This window comes from Zingiber officinale, chromosome 5B, assembly GCF_018446385.1.
Source record: "Zingiber officinale cultivar Zhangliang chromosome 5B, Zo_v1.1, whole genome shotgun sequence".
Classification (NCBI taxonomy): domain Eukaryota; kingdom Viridiplantae; phylum Streptophyta; class Magnoliopsida; order Zingiberales; family Zingiberaceae; genus Zingiber; species Zingiber officinale.
In genome coordinates, this window is record NC_055995.1 from 96797165 (window position 1) to 96813864 (window position 16700).

The window sequence follows — 16700 nt, forward strand, 5'->3', positions numbered from 1 at the left end:
TGCTCATCTCGCGTCAAAGTCCTGTATCCAATAGATATACGATTATTTAGCTAAATTCCTATAAATAGCTAAATAAATTCTTTAACCCTAAATTAGGGCAAATCCCAAATCAACACTTAAACCTAATTCAAACACAAACAATTATGTATATTCCAATTCCTACCTACATCAACATGTATCATAATTATGTTCTTTACCTTAATTCACAGCCACTGGTTTGTACTGAAATCCAAGAGTTGCTGGAATTCTTCACTGTTCGGATTAGATGAAATCAAGATCAACAACAAATTAAGCAACAAATTCTAATCAACAACCGAAGTTTACCTCCAAGATCCGACTAGGGCACAGCTCTGTGTCGTCTTCGGCACTGTCGAGCAGAGCACAAACAGGACTCGACACTGTTGCTCCTATCCGAAACTAACCTGTGCAGAGGTAGCAGTGGACCAAGGCTAGGGCACGGAAGCAAGCAATCTCCAGCGATGGTCGGCTCTGTTTACTCCTGTCCGAACCCAAACCTGAGCAAAGTAACACCGGCGAGATGGTCGGCGTCGGCGCTGTGCCGAGACGTGACAGAGAGGAAGAAGGGCACATAGGAGTCGGGCTCGCGGTGTGCAGCGGGGAGGAGCGGCGATGGTGGTTCACGTGAGGAGATCGGCGAGGCTAGGGCTCGGGGTTACCCTCGTCTGCCGGCGTCGGCCGTGGTGATCGGGGCTAGCTAGGGCACGCGGTGGCCGGCGCTAGGGCTGTGGAGTCGGCGTCGCTGTTGTGGAGAAGGAGAGAAAGGAATCGGGAGGCAGAGGAGAGGAGGAAGAGAAGCAAAACCCTTGCCCAGGGGTTTTGTACTCGGGTGGGGGAGGAACCGTCGGCGCTGGTTATGGTTTCGGCATCGGCACACGCGGGGAAAAGGGGAAACGACACGAGTTCGGCGTCGAGGGAAGAAAAAGAAAAGGATAAAGAAATAAAACTTTTCCTCATTAAAACAGGGTAGCCTAAACAGGCTTTTCCGGAACCCAAATTTTATCCCCGTTAACTCGTCCATACGAGCTCCGAAAAATTTCCAAAAATTCCGGAAAATTCCCTATTAAATATTCACCTATTTTCGGTATTTTACATTCTCCCCCACCAATAAAAATTTGGTCCCCAAATTTCGGTATCTATCATCAGCAAGTACTAACAACAAATAGAAAGTATGAATGTTGAACGGTATATTAAATCACATACCTCAAATGAGAAGATCGGGATATCGAGTTCAGATAGTATCCTCGAGCTCCCAAGTAGCCTACTCGTCCGAATGATGCTGTCATCTGACTTTAACCAGCCGGATAGTCTTGTTCCGCAACTAACGCTTTTTCCGGTCGAGAATCCGTACCGGAATCTCCTCATAAGTAATATCAGGCTGAACTGGAACTGGGATATCTGCCAGCACATGTGTCGGGTCGAGTACGTATCTCCTCAGCATAGATATGTGGAATACATCGTGGACGCCTGACAGGGACGGTGGTAGTGCCAGTCGGTAAGCTACTGCTCCGATCCTCTCCAAGATCTCGAAAGGACCAATGTACCGCAGAGCTAGCTTACCTCTGAGGCCGAATCTCTTCACCCCTTTCGTGGGTGAAACTCGCAGGAATATATGGTCGCCAACAGAGAACTCTAGTGGTCTGCGTCTCCGATCAGCATAACTCTTCTGACGGTCCTGCGCCTCTGACATCCTCCGTCTGATAGTACAGACTAACTCTGCATCCTGCTGAGCTCTCTAAGGTCCCAACATCTGGGCCTCTCCAACCTCATCCCAGAGGACGGATGTACGACAAGGTCTACCATACAACGCCTCAAACGGTGCCATCTGGATAGCCGAATGAAAGCTGTTGTTGTAGGCAAACTCTACCAACGGCAGATGGTCCTCCCAACTGCCTCCGAAATCCATAATACATGACCTCAACAGATCCTCTAAAGTCTGAATGGTTCGCTCTGACTGTCCATCTGTCTGTGGATGGAAAGCTGTACTAAAACGGAGTTGTGTGCCCAAGGCCTGCTGCAGACTCTGCCAGAAACGAGAGGTGAACCGTGGATCTCTATCCGAAATGATACTCAACGGAACACCATGTAGTCTGATAATCTCCCGACAATACAGATCTGCCAATCGATCCAGGGGATCAGTCCTCCGAATCACTAAAAAGTGCACAGATTTAGTTAATCGATCAACGATTACCCAAATCGCGTCATGACCTCGTCGTGTCCTCGGCAACCCTACCACAAAGTCCATGGTAATGTGATCCCACTTCCACTCAGGAATAGGAATCCGCTGAAGTAATCCTGCAGGTCTCTGGTGCTCAGTCTTCACCTGCTGACAAACAAGACATCTAGCTACGAAATCCGCGATGTCTTTCTTCATGCCGTTCCACCAATAGGAACGCCTCAAGTCTCGATACATACGGGTCCCGCCTGGATGGATCATAAATCGAGAGCGGTGTGCCTCCTGGAGTATCTCCTGTATGACCGGATGAGACTGAGGTACGCGTAACCTGCCTCGGATGTATATAATACCCTCCTCGTCGCGTGTAAACTCGATCTGCTGCCCGGAAGCTATCTGAATGCTAATGAACTGCAAATGTTGATCACCAGCCTGGGCCTCTCGGATCCTCGTCCTGATCGACGACTAAGCAACCATGGTAACCAGAATACCGCCTATCATCGCCTCGCCTCAAGGTCTAACTCGAGAAACCACAACCAAGTCTCAGAATCGAAACTCTGGCAAGCCAAAGTCCCTCTGGACTTCTGCTGAGTGCATCGGCAACCACATTAGCTTTCCCGTGGTAGCTAATGGTACAATCGTAATCCTTCAGAACTCCATCCATCTCCTCTGTTGGAGATTAAGCTCCTTCGAGTGAAAATATATTTGAGACTCTTATGATCGGTGAGAATCTCAAATGTAATACAGAATAAATGATGCCAAAGCTTGAGAGCAAAGATGATGGCGGCTAACCCGGATCATGAATGGTAGTTCTTCTCATGCTCCTTCAACTGCTGAGAAGCATAGGAGACTACCGTGTCGTGCTGCACCAAAATAGCGCCCAGAACGAGACAGCTGTGTAGAGTACAAATCCGTCCTCTCCAGAAGGTAAAACCAAAACTGGAGCCGACACTAATCTCCGCTTCAGCTCCTGAAAGCTGGTCTCACAATCCTCGGACCACATGAACTTCACGCCCTTCCTGGTAAGGCGTGTCAGCGGCATAGCAATACGCGAGAAACCCTCGATGAACCGTCTGTAATATCCTGCTAGTCCCAGAAAACTGTGGATCTCTTGAACTGATTTTGGCTGCTCCCAACTGGTGACAGCCTCGATCTTCTGAGGGTCTACTGAAATACCTCTGCTCGAGACCATATGTCCCAGAAAACCGACTGAAGATAGCCAGAATGCACACTTGCTGAACTTCGCGTACAGCTGATGTCGTCTAAGAGTCTCCAAGACTATGCAAAGATGATGTGCATGCTCCTCCTCGGAATGCGAGTAGACCAATATGTCATCAATGAAAACGATAACAAACTGATCCAGATACTCAAGAAAAATGTGGTTCATCAAGTCCATAAACACCGCTGGAGCATTGGTAAGCCCAAATGGCATTACCAAAAACTCATAATGACCGAATCTCGTACGAAAAGCTGTCTTCTGAATATCTGAGTCTCTGATCCTCAACTGATGATATCCGGATCGTAGATCAATCTTAGAATACACTGATGTACTTCTGAGCTGATCAAACAAATCCTTGATCCGGGGTAAAGGATATTTATTTCTGACGGTCACTGCATTCAACTGTCTGTAGTCAATACATAACCTCATAGTGCCGTCCTTTTTCTTGACAAATAATACCGGTGAACCCCATGGAGAAACACTAGGGCGAATGAATCCTCTGTCTAAAAGCTCCTGGAGTTGAACCTTCAGCTCGTTCAACTCTTTTGGTGCCATACGATACGGAGCTTTCGATGTCAGCGCGGTTCCCGGAATCAGCTCAATAACGAACTCCACTGGCCTTCTGGGAGGAAAACCAGGTAGCTCCTTTGGAAACACATCCGGGTACTCACGGACCACAGGAACGTCGGAGAGCTGCGAACTACTGCTGTCTTCAGTACTAATCAGAGATAATAGGAAACCGTGACAGCCGTGAGACAGCAGCTTCTGCGCCTGGATCGCCGAAATAATCGAGATACCGTCGTCTCTGATGCCAGTGAAACTCCACGAAGGTTGGTTCGGAGGCCGGAAGGTGACCACCCTCGTCTGGCAATCAACGGTAGCATGATATACTGACAGCCAATTCATGCCAAGAATGATATCAAACTCGACCATCTCCAAGACTAGAAGATCTACCGTAAGTATCATGTTGCCAAAGTCTAATGGGCAACCTCTGACCTCCTGGGTGACGTCTAAAGTATCACCGGACGGTAGGGAGACGGTCAATCGCTGCAGTCTAAAAGTAGGTAATCTACCAATCTCCCGCATAAAGGTACGGGATATAAAAGAGTGTGAGCTACCAGTATCAATTAATATATCAGCGGAAAATGCATAAATGGAAATCGTACCGTGGAAAACGGATCCGTCGGCTCGCTGCGCATCCTCTCTGGTAATCGCATGAACACGTCCCGTCTCTGCCGAGGAGGAGGTGGTATCGCCACCGAAGCGTAAGCTCGCCATCGAGGCGGCCTTGGATAATGTGCCGAGAAAGACCGAGAGGATGGTGATCGTGTCGATCGGGGAGTCTGCATCGCCTTGAGGCCGAGGTCGACCGACATCGCCTGCGTCGGATAATAAGGTCTGGAACAAATGAGGTGCTATGGAAGCACTGGAGTACTCTGTCCAAGCATGCCAAATGCTGCTGCAGTGAAGCTATCCTCACGACGATGTGGGCTTTCAGCCCTCCTCGATATGCCCCTGTCTAACTAGACTGTCCCCTCTGACCTGACCCTCCGGAAGTCGTGTGCTGAGCCTTCAGCTGACAATCTCGGCTCTGGTGCCCAGGCAGTTTGTAATAAAAGCAAACTGGTTGTCCCAGAGAGCAAGCTGGGGTAAGGTGATCTCTGGACCCACATCGGAAACAGTGAGTATCGCTGGAAGGTGGTTGCCGGTTCTGCTGAGAAGACCGGGAACGTCCTGAAGATGACCGCCCTGACTTCTGAGGCCTACGCAAGACCCCAGAAGTACCCTGACCTAACCGACTGCGACTACTCTGCTGCTGTCCTATCGCCGGTGTCTGCTGGATCTGTCCGGATGCCTGACCCATATGCTTCCTCTTCCTGTCCGGAAATTCTCTCTGTTGAGCTAACTCTATCATCAAAGCTCGATCCAGTGCATCTGAGTAAGATACAATCCCTAAACATGCAAGCCTTACTTGCAGATAACCATCAAGTCCCTGTATAAACTACATCATGCGAGATCTGTCCTCCGCAACTAACTCTAGACAAAACCTAGCCAACCGGTTGAATTCGGTATTATACTCTGTCACCGAGCGATTGTTCTGCCGCAGACTCATGAAATCCTGCCGGCGAGCCATCTAATATGCTAGTGGAAAGAAACAACTCTCAAAAGCCTCTTTGAACCTGGCCCAAGTAACATTCCGCTCGCCGATGATAGAACGCTGTGTAATCCACCAGACGTTAGCCTCATCCCGTAAATGGAAAGCAGCCAGCTCTGCTTTCTCCCACTCGGAGCAAGCCATATAGAAGAAGGTCTGCTCCATAGTCTCTATCCATGACAGGGCCATACTCGGATCAAGGTCTCCTCGGAAGAGTGTGAATCGAGTCTTCATCGACTCTGCTAATACTGGAATCCTAGCTCGTGCCGCGGTAATGTAAGTGAGGTGTGTCGGGACGGCTGCAGGAACTGGCGGAACTACTGGAGCTGGTGCTACAGGTGGTACCGCTGAATAGGCCGGGGGAGGCATCCCGGGTGCTGCTCCATAGACTGGGACAGATGCCGCTGGTGGCACTGTAGGATCAGCATAAGTGGCTGCAGCTGAAGGTATGGTAGATGATGGTACCGGATGCGGAGAAACCGGCATCACTGGTGCAGGCGCTGCTGGGTATACAGTAGGTACTAGGGGCACAGGTGCCGCTGGTGTCGGGTATACTCTAGGTACGTGTGGCGGTGGTGCCGAGTACGCCGTAGGCTGGGCTGGAGCCGGTGTCGGGTATGCCAATGGTACCCCTGGTGGTACCGGGAATACAATAGGGATAGGTACACTCGGCACAGCCGAGGTAGGTACCTCTATAGGAGCCATCAGGGTCTGAGAGCCCGACGCGCCCGCAATATGCTGAGTCTGTCCTTGATTGACAGGCTCATCAACAGTAGGCATCTCTGGCATATCCAGAGATCCCGTGGTCCTCGTACGTGGTCGTCCAGCACCACGTCTCGCCGCAATACGCGTAGATCTCCTCATATCTGTTAAGTTATATTACAGATATTACTACCAATATAACAATCATAAAATAAACATCATACCTATTTGCTGTCTGGATATGTTCCGTCGTTGTCCAGTCCCCAAATTGACCTCAAAATTTCGAACGAGAAAATCGCCGGAAATCCATATAAATCCGAAACGGAAGTCCGAACATAACCATAACGAAAATCCGAATAAACCGAAATAGATATCCAAATATCCAGAACACCAAAAGCAGGTATCATAACCCGCTCTGATACAAATAAATTGGTATCAGATAAATCTTGAAAATCCAACACACGGAAATCAAACAAGTATCACCAACTTGGCGCTCTGATACCAAATAAATTAGTATAAGGTTATTCCAAATATCCAAAATACGAATGCAAAGATCGTAAAACTTGAGCTCTAATACCAAATAAATTGTCACGCCCCGGAGGAGTCCCTGTCCGAAGAAATTTCGGCAACATCTCCCCTGTACGGCGGACAATCTGAAACTTTCTACATATCCATATACCTCAGCCACATGCGGCTGGAATAATATCAGTAAATAAACAATCACCCACGCAGTTTAATAGTAGACAAACAGAGCAGTAATAAGATGACTCAAAAACAACCCTACTCCACTACACCCATAAAGCTCAAATCCGATTTTTTTCTACTCCACTACACTCATAAAACACAAATCCGACAAACTCACCTCTTCTGCCGTCCAGACAGGTATGTAGTAAAACATATCGAATAAAAATCCATCGACAAATACAATCCATACATTATCCAAGTATCAAAACAAACCAATCCTAAACATAGTCAAATAAGAAGAAAAATAAAAAGGTCAATAAATCCTCGTGGTCTGCAGGGGACCAAAGAATGGAACTCTCTCCTGACAGCATCAACCTGAAAAATAACAACAATGGAGGCGGGTGTGAGTCCAACACTCAGCAAGTAACAACTGATATGCAAAGTAAAGAAAATAACATCTAGCACTAATCATGCGTACAGTCTCCTGATATAAGAAGGATAAATGCAACTGAAGTAAGCAGGAGAAAACTGTACTAACCAGGACACGGGTATAAGGACAAATAGTCAGAGTGGCATAAATCTTGTATGCATGTCAAACATATGCATCCATATAAATGCAGCAAGCACAAACACAAGCAATAAATGCATCATGCATATGATGCCAATGATCCGTCCTGGTCACCCCTGACGCCAGTCGATCATCTCACACACAATAGTGAGGCCGAGTGGGTAGGGCTGTGACAACCGTGCACTCTGTCGTCACTGCTCCTGATGAGTGACCGAGTGGGAGGGATGCTGTCGGAGTACACCTATCCTCCTACCCCAAGTCATAAATAGGGGAGCGCAATGCTCTCAACTCCTGGTACACGATGACGGGGAGAAATCCTTGCCGGCTACCACGTTGTGTCACACTACCCATGAGCGGACCAACGGAGCCAAACAAAGTCCCTGCTGCAACACACTCTGCCTGAATCGACCACTAACCCATGAGTGGTGGTGTGTGCAGATCCATGTAACTGGCGATGTGCTCAACAATAATGAAGCGGACTATCGCACAGCATGCAATCATGCAAATGGTGCATGACACTAACCACAAAATATCCTGAACTAATCCATATATATATAAAAGTGCACCATAGGTCAACGAATCAAATCAAAGGTACACAGAAGGTATAAAACCTAGGTCCTGAACATGGTGAAGCATGGTATATCACTACCCCTATAAGCATGTATAAGCAGGTAAGGAATACATGAGATGCAAAACAAGCAATCAATCAATCATGTAACGGGTATCGGGTAGTGATTAACCGAAACAAATACGAGAACATAATTATTGCTACTTGTTAAATTCACTACTATGCATATCAAAGACATAAAGTCAAAAATACCCGCCTCCAATAGGAATGTCCAAATCCGATATCGAGATGCTCGTCTCGCGTCAAAGTCCTGTATCCAATAGATATACGATTATTTAGCTAAATTTCTATAAATAGCTAAATAAATTCTTTAACCCTAAATTAGGGCAAATCCCAAATCAACACCTAAACCTAATTCAAACACATAAACAATTATGTATATTCCAATTCCTACCTACATCAACATGTATCATAATTATGTTCTTTACCTTAATTCACAGCCACTGGTTTGTACTGAAATCCAAGAGTTGCTGGAATTCTTCACTGTTCAGATTAGATGAAATCAAGATCGACAACAAATCAAGCAACAAATTCTAATCAACAACCGAAGTTTACCTCCAAGATCCGACTAGGGCATAGCTCTGTGTCGTCTTCGGCACTGTCGAGTAGAGCACAAACAGGACTCGACACTGTTGTTCCTGTCCGAAACTAACCTGTGCAGAGGTAGCAGTGGACCAAGGCTAGGGCACGGAAGCAAGCAATCTCCAGCGATGGTCGGCTCTGTTTACTCCTGTCCGAACCCAAACCTGAGCAAAGACACACCGGCGAGATGGTCGGCGTCGGCGCTGTGCCGAGACGTGACAGAGAGGAAGAAGGGCACAGAGGAGTCGGGCTCACGGTGTGCAGCGGGGAGGAGCGGCGGTGGTGGCTCACGTGAGGAGATCAGCGAGGCTAGGGCTCGGCGTTACCCTCGTCTGCCGGCGTCGGCCGTGGCGATCGGGGCTGGCTAGGGCACGCGGTGGTCGGCGCTAGGGCTGTGGAGTCGGCGTCGCTGTTGTCGAGAAGGAGAGAAAGGAATCGGGAGGCAGAGGAGAGGAGGAAGAGAAGCAAAACCCTTGCCGAGGGGTTTTGTACTCGGGTGGGGGAGGAACCGTCGGTGCCGGTTATGGTTTCGGCATCGGCACGCGCGGGGAAAAGGGGAAATGGCATGGATTCGGCGTCGAGGGAAGAAAAAGAAAAGGATAAAGAAATAAAACTTTTCCTCATTAAAACAAGGTAGCCTAAACATGCTTTTCCGAAACCCAAATTTTATCCCCGTTAACTCGTCCATACGAGCTCCGAAAATTCTCAAAAAATTTCTAAAAATTCTGGAAAATTCCCTATTAAATATTCGCCTATTTTCGGTATTTTACATCTCTTCTGGCTTTCGCAGCCAGATCGGTTTCTGCTTGTTGATCTGTTGCCATTCGTGGGACACTTCTTTCACCTTCTTCTTCTGGGACTTTTTGTCCTTGTCTTCTTCGACTTCTTCAATATCACCGTCCTCTTCCTTCTTCTATTCCTCATCGTCCTCATCGTCACTAATTTCTTTCTCGGTGGTCTTCTCTGTCCATAAATAGATCGGATAGCTGATGAACTCCGAGTGCTTCTTCACCAGATCCTTAATTCTCCTCTCTTCCAAGTATTTCAACTACAAGACGGGGCAATTTGTATCTTTAATTACTAACTGGTGGGAGAAATTGAGAAAACTATGGTAGCAGCTAAAAATCTAGACTATTTAGAGATAAACAAGTACCTGGTCCTCTTTGAGGTAGAGGGTGATTTTGGTTCCCCGGCCGAGCTGCTCGCCGGTTGTGTCTCTTGTGACAATAAATGAACCACCGACTTGTGATTCCTAGATATACTACTCGTCATCATTGTGCCTGGTTGTCACAATAACCTTCTCGACGACCAGGTAGGCGGAGTAGAAACCGACACCAAATTGACCAATCATGCTCACATCCGCGGCGGCTTGGAGTGCCTCCATGAACTCCCCTTGGTGCCAGACCGTGCGATAGTGCCCAAATTGTTCACCAGATCTACAAAGACAAAAACAATTACCAATGTTCTAGCTATTTCATGTTTTCAGGTTTCGCCGATCCATCACTTGGAGGGCATCATTTACCAAAAATGGTGTACCCTCAAAAAGTTGGATTACGATGAACTACTTGCAGTGAACGCAAACATTCGAACGAGCATCCCGACAAGGTGCGGAGAAGAGAAATTACCAGCTTTGGTCATGCCGATGACGCTGTCGATGATGGAAAGCGTCTTGTTCACCTTGTCAAGCACGAGGCGGATGAAGAGCTCCGGCTGGGCGTCCTGCTTGCTCTTGTCAGTGAGACCCTCGAACCGGATCTTATCGAGTGCCTGCAGTCACACGATTTGCTTCAGCAACGACAACACAGGGGAAAAAAACGGGAGCAACAACATGGAAAGCAGCGATGTCTCACATCCAAGGCGTTGCTAATCAGCTCGCGCAGGAAGATCTCCTTGTTGGAGTAGAAGGTGTTGATGATGAGACTCAACAACTGGTTGATCTCCGCCTGGAACGCGAAGGTCTTCATTGTTGGTGCAACCTTAGGTCAAGGTTGACTTGGTTGACCTGACTCGAGTTGACCTGACTCGAGTTGTGTTTTGATGTTTGACGATGTTTGACGAAAAGAGAGTTGTATTCTTGATGTTTGACAAGAATAGGTGTTCGGGAGATTGTAGGTGCAACCTTAGGTCAAGGTTGACCTGGTTGACCTGATTCGGGAAAAGTCCAAGCAGGGAGCTTGGCACGCGAAAAGTCCAAGCAGGGAGCTTGGCATTGGAAAAGTCCAAGTATGGAGACTTGGCATTGGAAAAATCCAAGCAGGGAGCTTGGCACGCGAAAAGTCCAAGTATGGAGACTTGGCATTGGAAAAATCCAAGCAGGGAGCTTGGCACGCGAAAAGTCCAAGTATGGAGACTTGGCACGGGAAAAGTCCTGGTGAGTGAAACCAGGCAGTTGAAAAGTCCTAACTGGGATGTTAGGCAATGAGAAAGTCCTAACTGGGATGTTAGGCAGTGTGGAAAGTCCTGGTGAGTGAAACCAGGCAGTGGGAAAGTCCTAACTGGGATGTTAGGCAGTGGGAAAGTCCTAACTGGGATGTTAGGCAGTTGGAAAGTCCTGGTGAGTGAAACCAGGCAAGGGAAAATCCAGATGGATCAGGGATGATCGGACTTCTGGTGTTGAAAAGTCTAAGTGGGTCAAAGGGATTGACCGGACACTTAGCGGGGAGTGCTAGCAAGTCAAGGGAGTGACCGGATGCTAGGCATGATGTACCAACAGTCAAGGTTGACCGGATGTTGGTGTGGAAGCCTTAGGTTTAGGGTCGAAAGTTTGGATCGGGCGCGGACCGATCCAATGATACATGGCTCATCCGATCGGCCCGTGACCGATCGCTGATCGATCAAGATGCTATCGATGGGGACCGATCGGTGTCGAACAGAGGGTCAGACGCCGAGGCTGATCGGTCCGTAGACCGATCAGAGGTCGATCTGCGTGACCGATCAGAGGTTTCTGATCGGTCCATGGACCGATCGGGGACGGAAGGACATAGGCTTTTCCGATTGGTCCGCAGACCGATCAGATGTTCCTGATCGGTCCCGATCAGAGTTCTAGCCGTTGCGACGCAACGGCCAGTTTCTTCACCGCTTTTCTTCTTGCAGTATAAAGGGAGAGCTTCTGTGATACCGCCTTCCTTCTTCTCTTAAGATTTGTGGGGCGATAAGAGCTCGTGAGTTCCTTCCGAAAGCTTCGCGTGAGCTTCCTCGACTGAAACAGTGTTAGAGTTTTTGAAGCTGCTTCATCCGGACTCCAGTCGACGAGAAAGCAAGATTGGTAGAGTGCTTGTGTATTCTTATTGTATTTCTTGCTTATTCTTTGTACTTGTACTCTTTGTTTGCTGTTGCAAACGTTTGTGGCGAGGTTTCTCCACCCACAAGGAGTATATTGTATTAGCCGGTTTTCCGGGGACTCATCCACCGACGGATTGATAGGCTTCGTCCACCTTACGGACACGCCGAGGAGTAGGAGTTTCATCTCCGAACCTCGTTACATCGACGAGTTGAGGTTTGGTTTGTTTTGTTTTCGTTTCCTTTTGTTATTTCCGCTGCTAACCTAATTTGTAGAAAGAAACGAGCAAAGATTTGGGGTCGGCTATTCACACCCCCTCTCTAGCCGTACGAAGAGATCCCAACAAGTGGTATCAGAGCGAGGCCGCTCTTCGACGGATCAACACCCGGGGGTGTAAAGCCCGAAAAATTCCAGAATTTGTTTTAGAAATATAGTATGATTTTTCTGGAATTTTTAGATATTTTTCCGGAATTTTCCGAGTAGCGGAAGCAGCAAAAATAATTGGAACCGTAAAATAGCTTAGGCGGGAATCGAACCCGAGACCTATGGTTTAACCGGTGAACCCAGCAGGGCCGTGCTGAAAGGAAGGAGAACCAAATATATTTATATTAGAGTTGGGTTCATTAAACCACTTAATATAAATATAAACTTAAGTTGGGATTTGGGTTATTTTATATTGGTTTTACCGTGACCTATTCCTCACCCTAGCCCTCCCGCCGACTCCTCCTTCTCCTCTCCCTCACGCACGGTACACCAAGCCCCAAGGGCCAAGGGAACATCTCCCGGCGACGACTCCAACACAAAAAGGGTCCTTCTCCGCGAGAGGAACGCGAGGACGGAAGCGGTTCGTCGAACGGACAGTTTTCCGGAAACACCTAGCGAATAGAATCGTAAGAAAACCTTGCGATTGAGGTAAGAAACCCTCACTGCAGTATAATTGCTCTCGCTTGTTAGTTTTGGCGTTAGTTCAGTAATTTTACAGCTTCTCGGTTTTAGGGTGTGTTTTAGCACACCAAGCATTGTAGAATGCCCAGCTCAAAAGGATGCACCAATAGGCGTCCTAAAAGCATGTAAAATATATTAGAAACATTTTATTCAGTTGGTTATCAGTTATCACAGCTATATGGATCAGATATCCATTGGGTAGGCTCCCACAGGAGCCTCTAGGTTCAGATAACCTAGCTCTAGGTTCGATAACCTAGAAATAGAAAGTAAAATAAAACAAGATTCAGTATTTTACTTTTATTCACTTGGCACTGTACTTGGATCAGATATCCATGGGTTGGACTCCCACAGTCCTAGGTTCAGATAACCTAGTAACCTACTGGATTCGGAACTTGCAATCCCGGTTCTCGTAGGGATGCGCACAGCAAGTACAGTTGCTGGGCCCAAACAAGATGTTTAGTATTTTCATCTATTATATGTATAGTTTTCAAATTTGAAACCAGAGATGAGAACACAAATTTAGCTTCTAGTTCAGTTTCATGACTTAGTTTACAAGTATGCATGATTAGTTCAGCATGCTCAGTTTATAAGTATACCATGTTCAGTTTATATGTTATGCCATGCTTTGTGTGATACCATGCCATGCCATGCTTGCATGCTCAGTTTAGTTTCAAATCGCATGTTTTAAAAACATAATCGCATCGTTGCATGTTTTTGTGAGGTAGATGGTTTCTTACTAAGCTTTTTGGCTTATGATACTACTTTTCTTATACTGCAGACACGGTAAGAGAAAAGTGGATTAGCGGAGGTCGGAGGGCGATGCTACGATGATGTGTGTGCAAGGGGTCCGGAATAAAGATCCTTGGGATCTATACGCTTTTATTTCAGCTTAGCACTTATCATGTCTAGTTTGATACTTAGTCTTGTTACTAATTGTTCTAGCTTAGTAACTATGTTTTGTTAGCTTATCATGTTTAGAACATTAGTACTTATATGCTAGAATGTATCTTCATTGTTTTAGAACTATTGTGTGATGTTTTGGCACGCCAAAGTGTCAAATCGAACTCGAGTGAAATCGACATCGATCGGTGCCTGCACCGATCGTGGTCTCGAAGTCAGCCGGATCGGCCACCGACCGATCCAAATGAGATATAAGATGCTATCAGATCTCCTCGGATCGGCCACCGACCGATCCACTCGATACAAGAGCCTCGAGGAAATTTCAGTGCATGGATCGGTCACCGACCGATCCAAAGCCGTAGAGCATCCCAAAGTTCGGATCGGTCTGCAGACCGATCCAGACACACCTGGATCGGTCCGCATCCGACCTCCGGATCGTTCAGATCGATCCAGCAGGGCATAGAATCGCAGTAAGATTGATCGATCCGTGGATCGATCAGCAGCTAGCTGGGAAGTTAGTTTGAGTTCCTAGCTCAGATGGGAGGTCAAGCATTCTCCTTAGCACATGTACACCAATCGGAAAGGGGTCTTGAATCCTTCCTTATAACAGCATGGGTGTATCAGTTATCATATTAATAGAGTCAGTTAGTGAAAATTTTATTTTATCTAGTTTTCCGCACAGTACGGCACAGTAGTTTCAGTAGTTAATGTAGCGATCCGGCTCACAGCCTAGTACCCAGGAGTTGGGTCGTTACAGAGTGGTATCAGAGCAGTGTTCCATACTTCCTACACACACATCAGCATTGTACCTGCAGCTTCCAAGTAAGAACATCTCTCACTCAGTTTTGTTTTCAGCTTTCATATCAGTTATATGTGCTTTCATGTTTGCTCGCATGTTGGTAGTTAATTAATTCATGTTTACAGTGATAGTATTTAACATGTTACCGTAGTTAACTATAACATGATAGCCTAGTTATATATATATGTTCTCGCTATTTAGAAAATGGTACGAGGACGCCCAACTAAGAAAGCGGTGAGCCCCAAAGACGAGGCGTGCTGCCTCCCGGACCTACAAAGATTAGTGGCTCACACAACAAAGAATTAGTGCAGGAGATAGCCTCCTTAAAGGCTAACCACAGACTACTCCCCCAGTCACTCCAGATCGAACCTCACGACTCCAGTAATCACAGAGGTAGTACCACCTCAGCCTGCAGTACCAGTCCCAGTAGCCTCAGTAGAAGGGGCTAAGAGAGAAGCTTACCTTATCCGGTGGCAGAGAATTAAGCCCGAGAACTTCTCGGGCACCAGCGAACCATGCAGGCATGGTTTAAAACACCGGAAAGCACGATGGAGCTTCTAGATTGGCCGAGCACGAAAAGGCGAAGTGTGCCTCCTTCTGTTTGAGACGCACGCATGTGGTGGGAGCGGATTAAACCGGTGGCCAAGAAACCATGACATGGGCCAACTTGAGAAAGAATTCTTCGAGGAATTCTTTCACATGCAAGTCACGAACCGACACTATGACGAGTTTACAGAGTTTCGTCAGGGCAACCTATCGTTCAGGAGGCCGTGAAGAAATTCAACAGTTGGCTCGTCTGTGTCCAGAACTGTCTCAGAGAAGGAACGAGTACGCTTGATGTCAAGATGCTCGACCTGAGATCGCAATGAATGTGGTGGTGGTGTTCATAGGCCACAAACCACGGAGGAGTCGGTGAGTAGTGCTCGATCACCGAGCACTATCAAGACAAAGATCACCCAAATGTTTCCACGAACCAAGGGACAAGTGGCTCGGTACTCAGCAGAAACAACAAGGGCATAGCTCCAACGGAAGGGGAAACGCAAGGCAAGCAATGACCCAAAAGGAGGACCACTGGAAAACATTCCAGACATCCCAAGTGTGCTACTTGTGGGAAACATCATCCGTGAGTTTGCCGCAAGGGTACGCGAGGTTGTTTCAATGTGGATGAAGGGCACATGGCTAAGCAAGAACAAGAATCTTTCCTCGACCGATACAAGATGGAGCTCAACCACCCAGTTACACGGATGTATGTCTTAGATGGTCCATGATCGTCGAGGCATTAGAAGCCCCACGCTACCACGAATGCCGTGATTTTCTCACCGACCGAGAGGACGTAGCAAATGCCTCGACAGCTGTCACAGGTCGATCAGTATTTTTCAGATAATGCAACTGTCTTATTCGATATCGGGCAACCCACTCTTATGTATCCGTGGCATTTGCCGAGAAACTAGCAACACCTCCGTATACTCAATAGTCGGGTTTACAACGCTACCCTCGGAGACATTATGGCGTCTCACGCACCGCTCGAGCAAGCATCGTTATAGCGCAGGGAGCTTTTGGGGATCCGATAGTGCTAGAAATGACCGACTACGATGTCATCTTTGAATGGATTTTCGATCAGATACGGCTCTATAGAGTGCCGTAAATGAAAAGTCATATTCCAACCTCAAGCAGAAGTACAGTTTGAGTACGGGGAAAGCCAAAGAGGAAAGCCGGAAGTTTCTCTCAGCATTGAAAGCACAACAGTTATTGGATTCGGGATGCATGGGATTTTAGCAAATGTAGTCAACATCGGCCAGGACAAGAACCAACATCTAGGTTCAGTCGTTTATAGTCAACAAAGCGGCAGAACAAAAACGTGGACACCTGTGAGATTGAATTTGAGATAGAGCTCATTCCCAGACAAATCCAATTTCCAAGGCACCGCATCGCATGGCTCCAGCAGAATGAAGGAACTTGGAGCAATTACAGGAGCTTCTTGACAAGGGTTTCATACGCCTAGTCACTCACCATGGGGAGCACCCGTGTTGTTCGTGAAGAAGAAGGA

The 16700-nt window shown here is 47.3% G+C and overlaps 1 protein-coding gene and 1 long non-coding RNA gene across 2 annotated transcripts; both read right to left on the reverse strand.

The window, feature by feature from the left end:
- Nucleotides 1–9644: 9644 nt before the first annotated feature.
- Nucleotides 9645–9940, reverse strand: LOC121985105. The gene is made up of 2 exons (XR_006113064.1): nt 9883–9940; nt 9645–9777 (listed from the first exon to the last, which is right to left on the reverse strand). It is a non-coding gene; the product is annotated as an uncharacterized LOC121985105 (long non-coding RNA).
- Nucleotides 9941–10030: 90 nt separating this feature from the next.
- LOC121985103 (heat shock protein 83-like) lies at nt 10031–10693 on the reverse strand. Its single transcript, XM_042538382.1, has 3 exons — nt 10580–10693; nt 10355–10496; nt 10031–10165 (listed from the first exon to the last, which is right to left on the reverse strand). Exons 1-3 carry the CDS (start codon nt 10691–10693, stop codon nt 10083–10085), a joined length of 339 nt encoding a protein of 112 aa, XP_042394316.1. The 3' UTR covers nt 10031–10082.
- Nucleotides 10694–16700: the final 6007 nt, after the last annotated feature.

What these genes read in the sequence shown, in the direction of transcription:
- LOC121985103 (XM_042538382.1), bottom strand. Translation starts at nt 10,693, where the DNA reads ATGAAGACCTTCGCGTTCCAGGCGGAGATCAACCAGTTGTTGAGTCTC. An exon ending in TGATTAGCAACGCCTTGGAT is followed by an intron (nt 10,497 to 10,579) that starts GTGAGACATCGC and finishes GTGTGACTGCAG; the next exon opens with GCACTCGATAAGATCCGGTT. An exon ending in CATCGGCATGACCAAAGCTG is followed by an intron (nt 10,166 to 10,354) that starts GTAATTTCTCTT and finishes TTGTCTTTGTAG; the next exon opens with ATCTGGTGAACAATTTGGGC.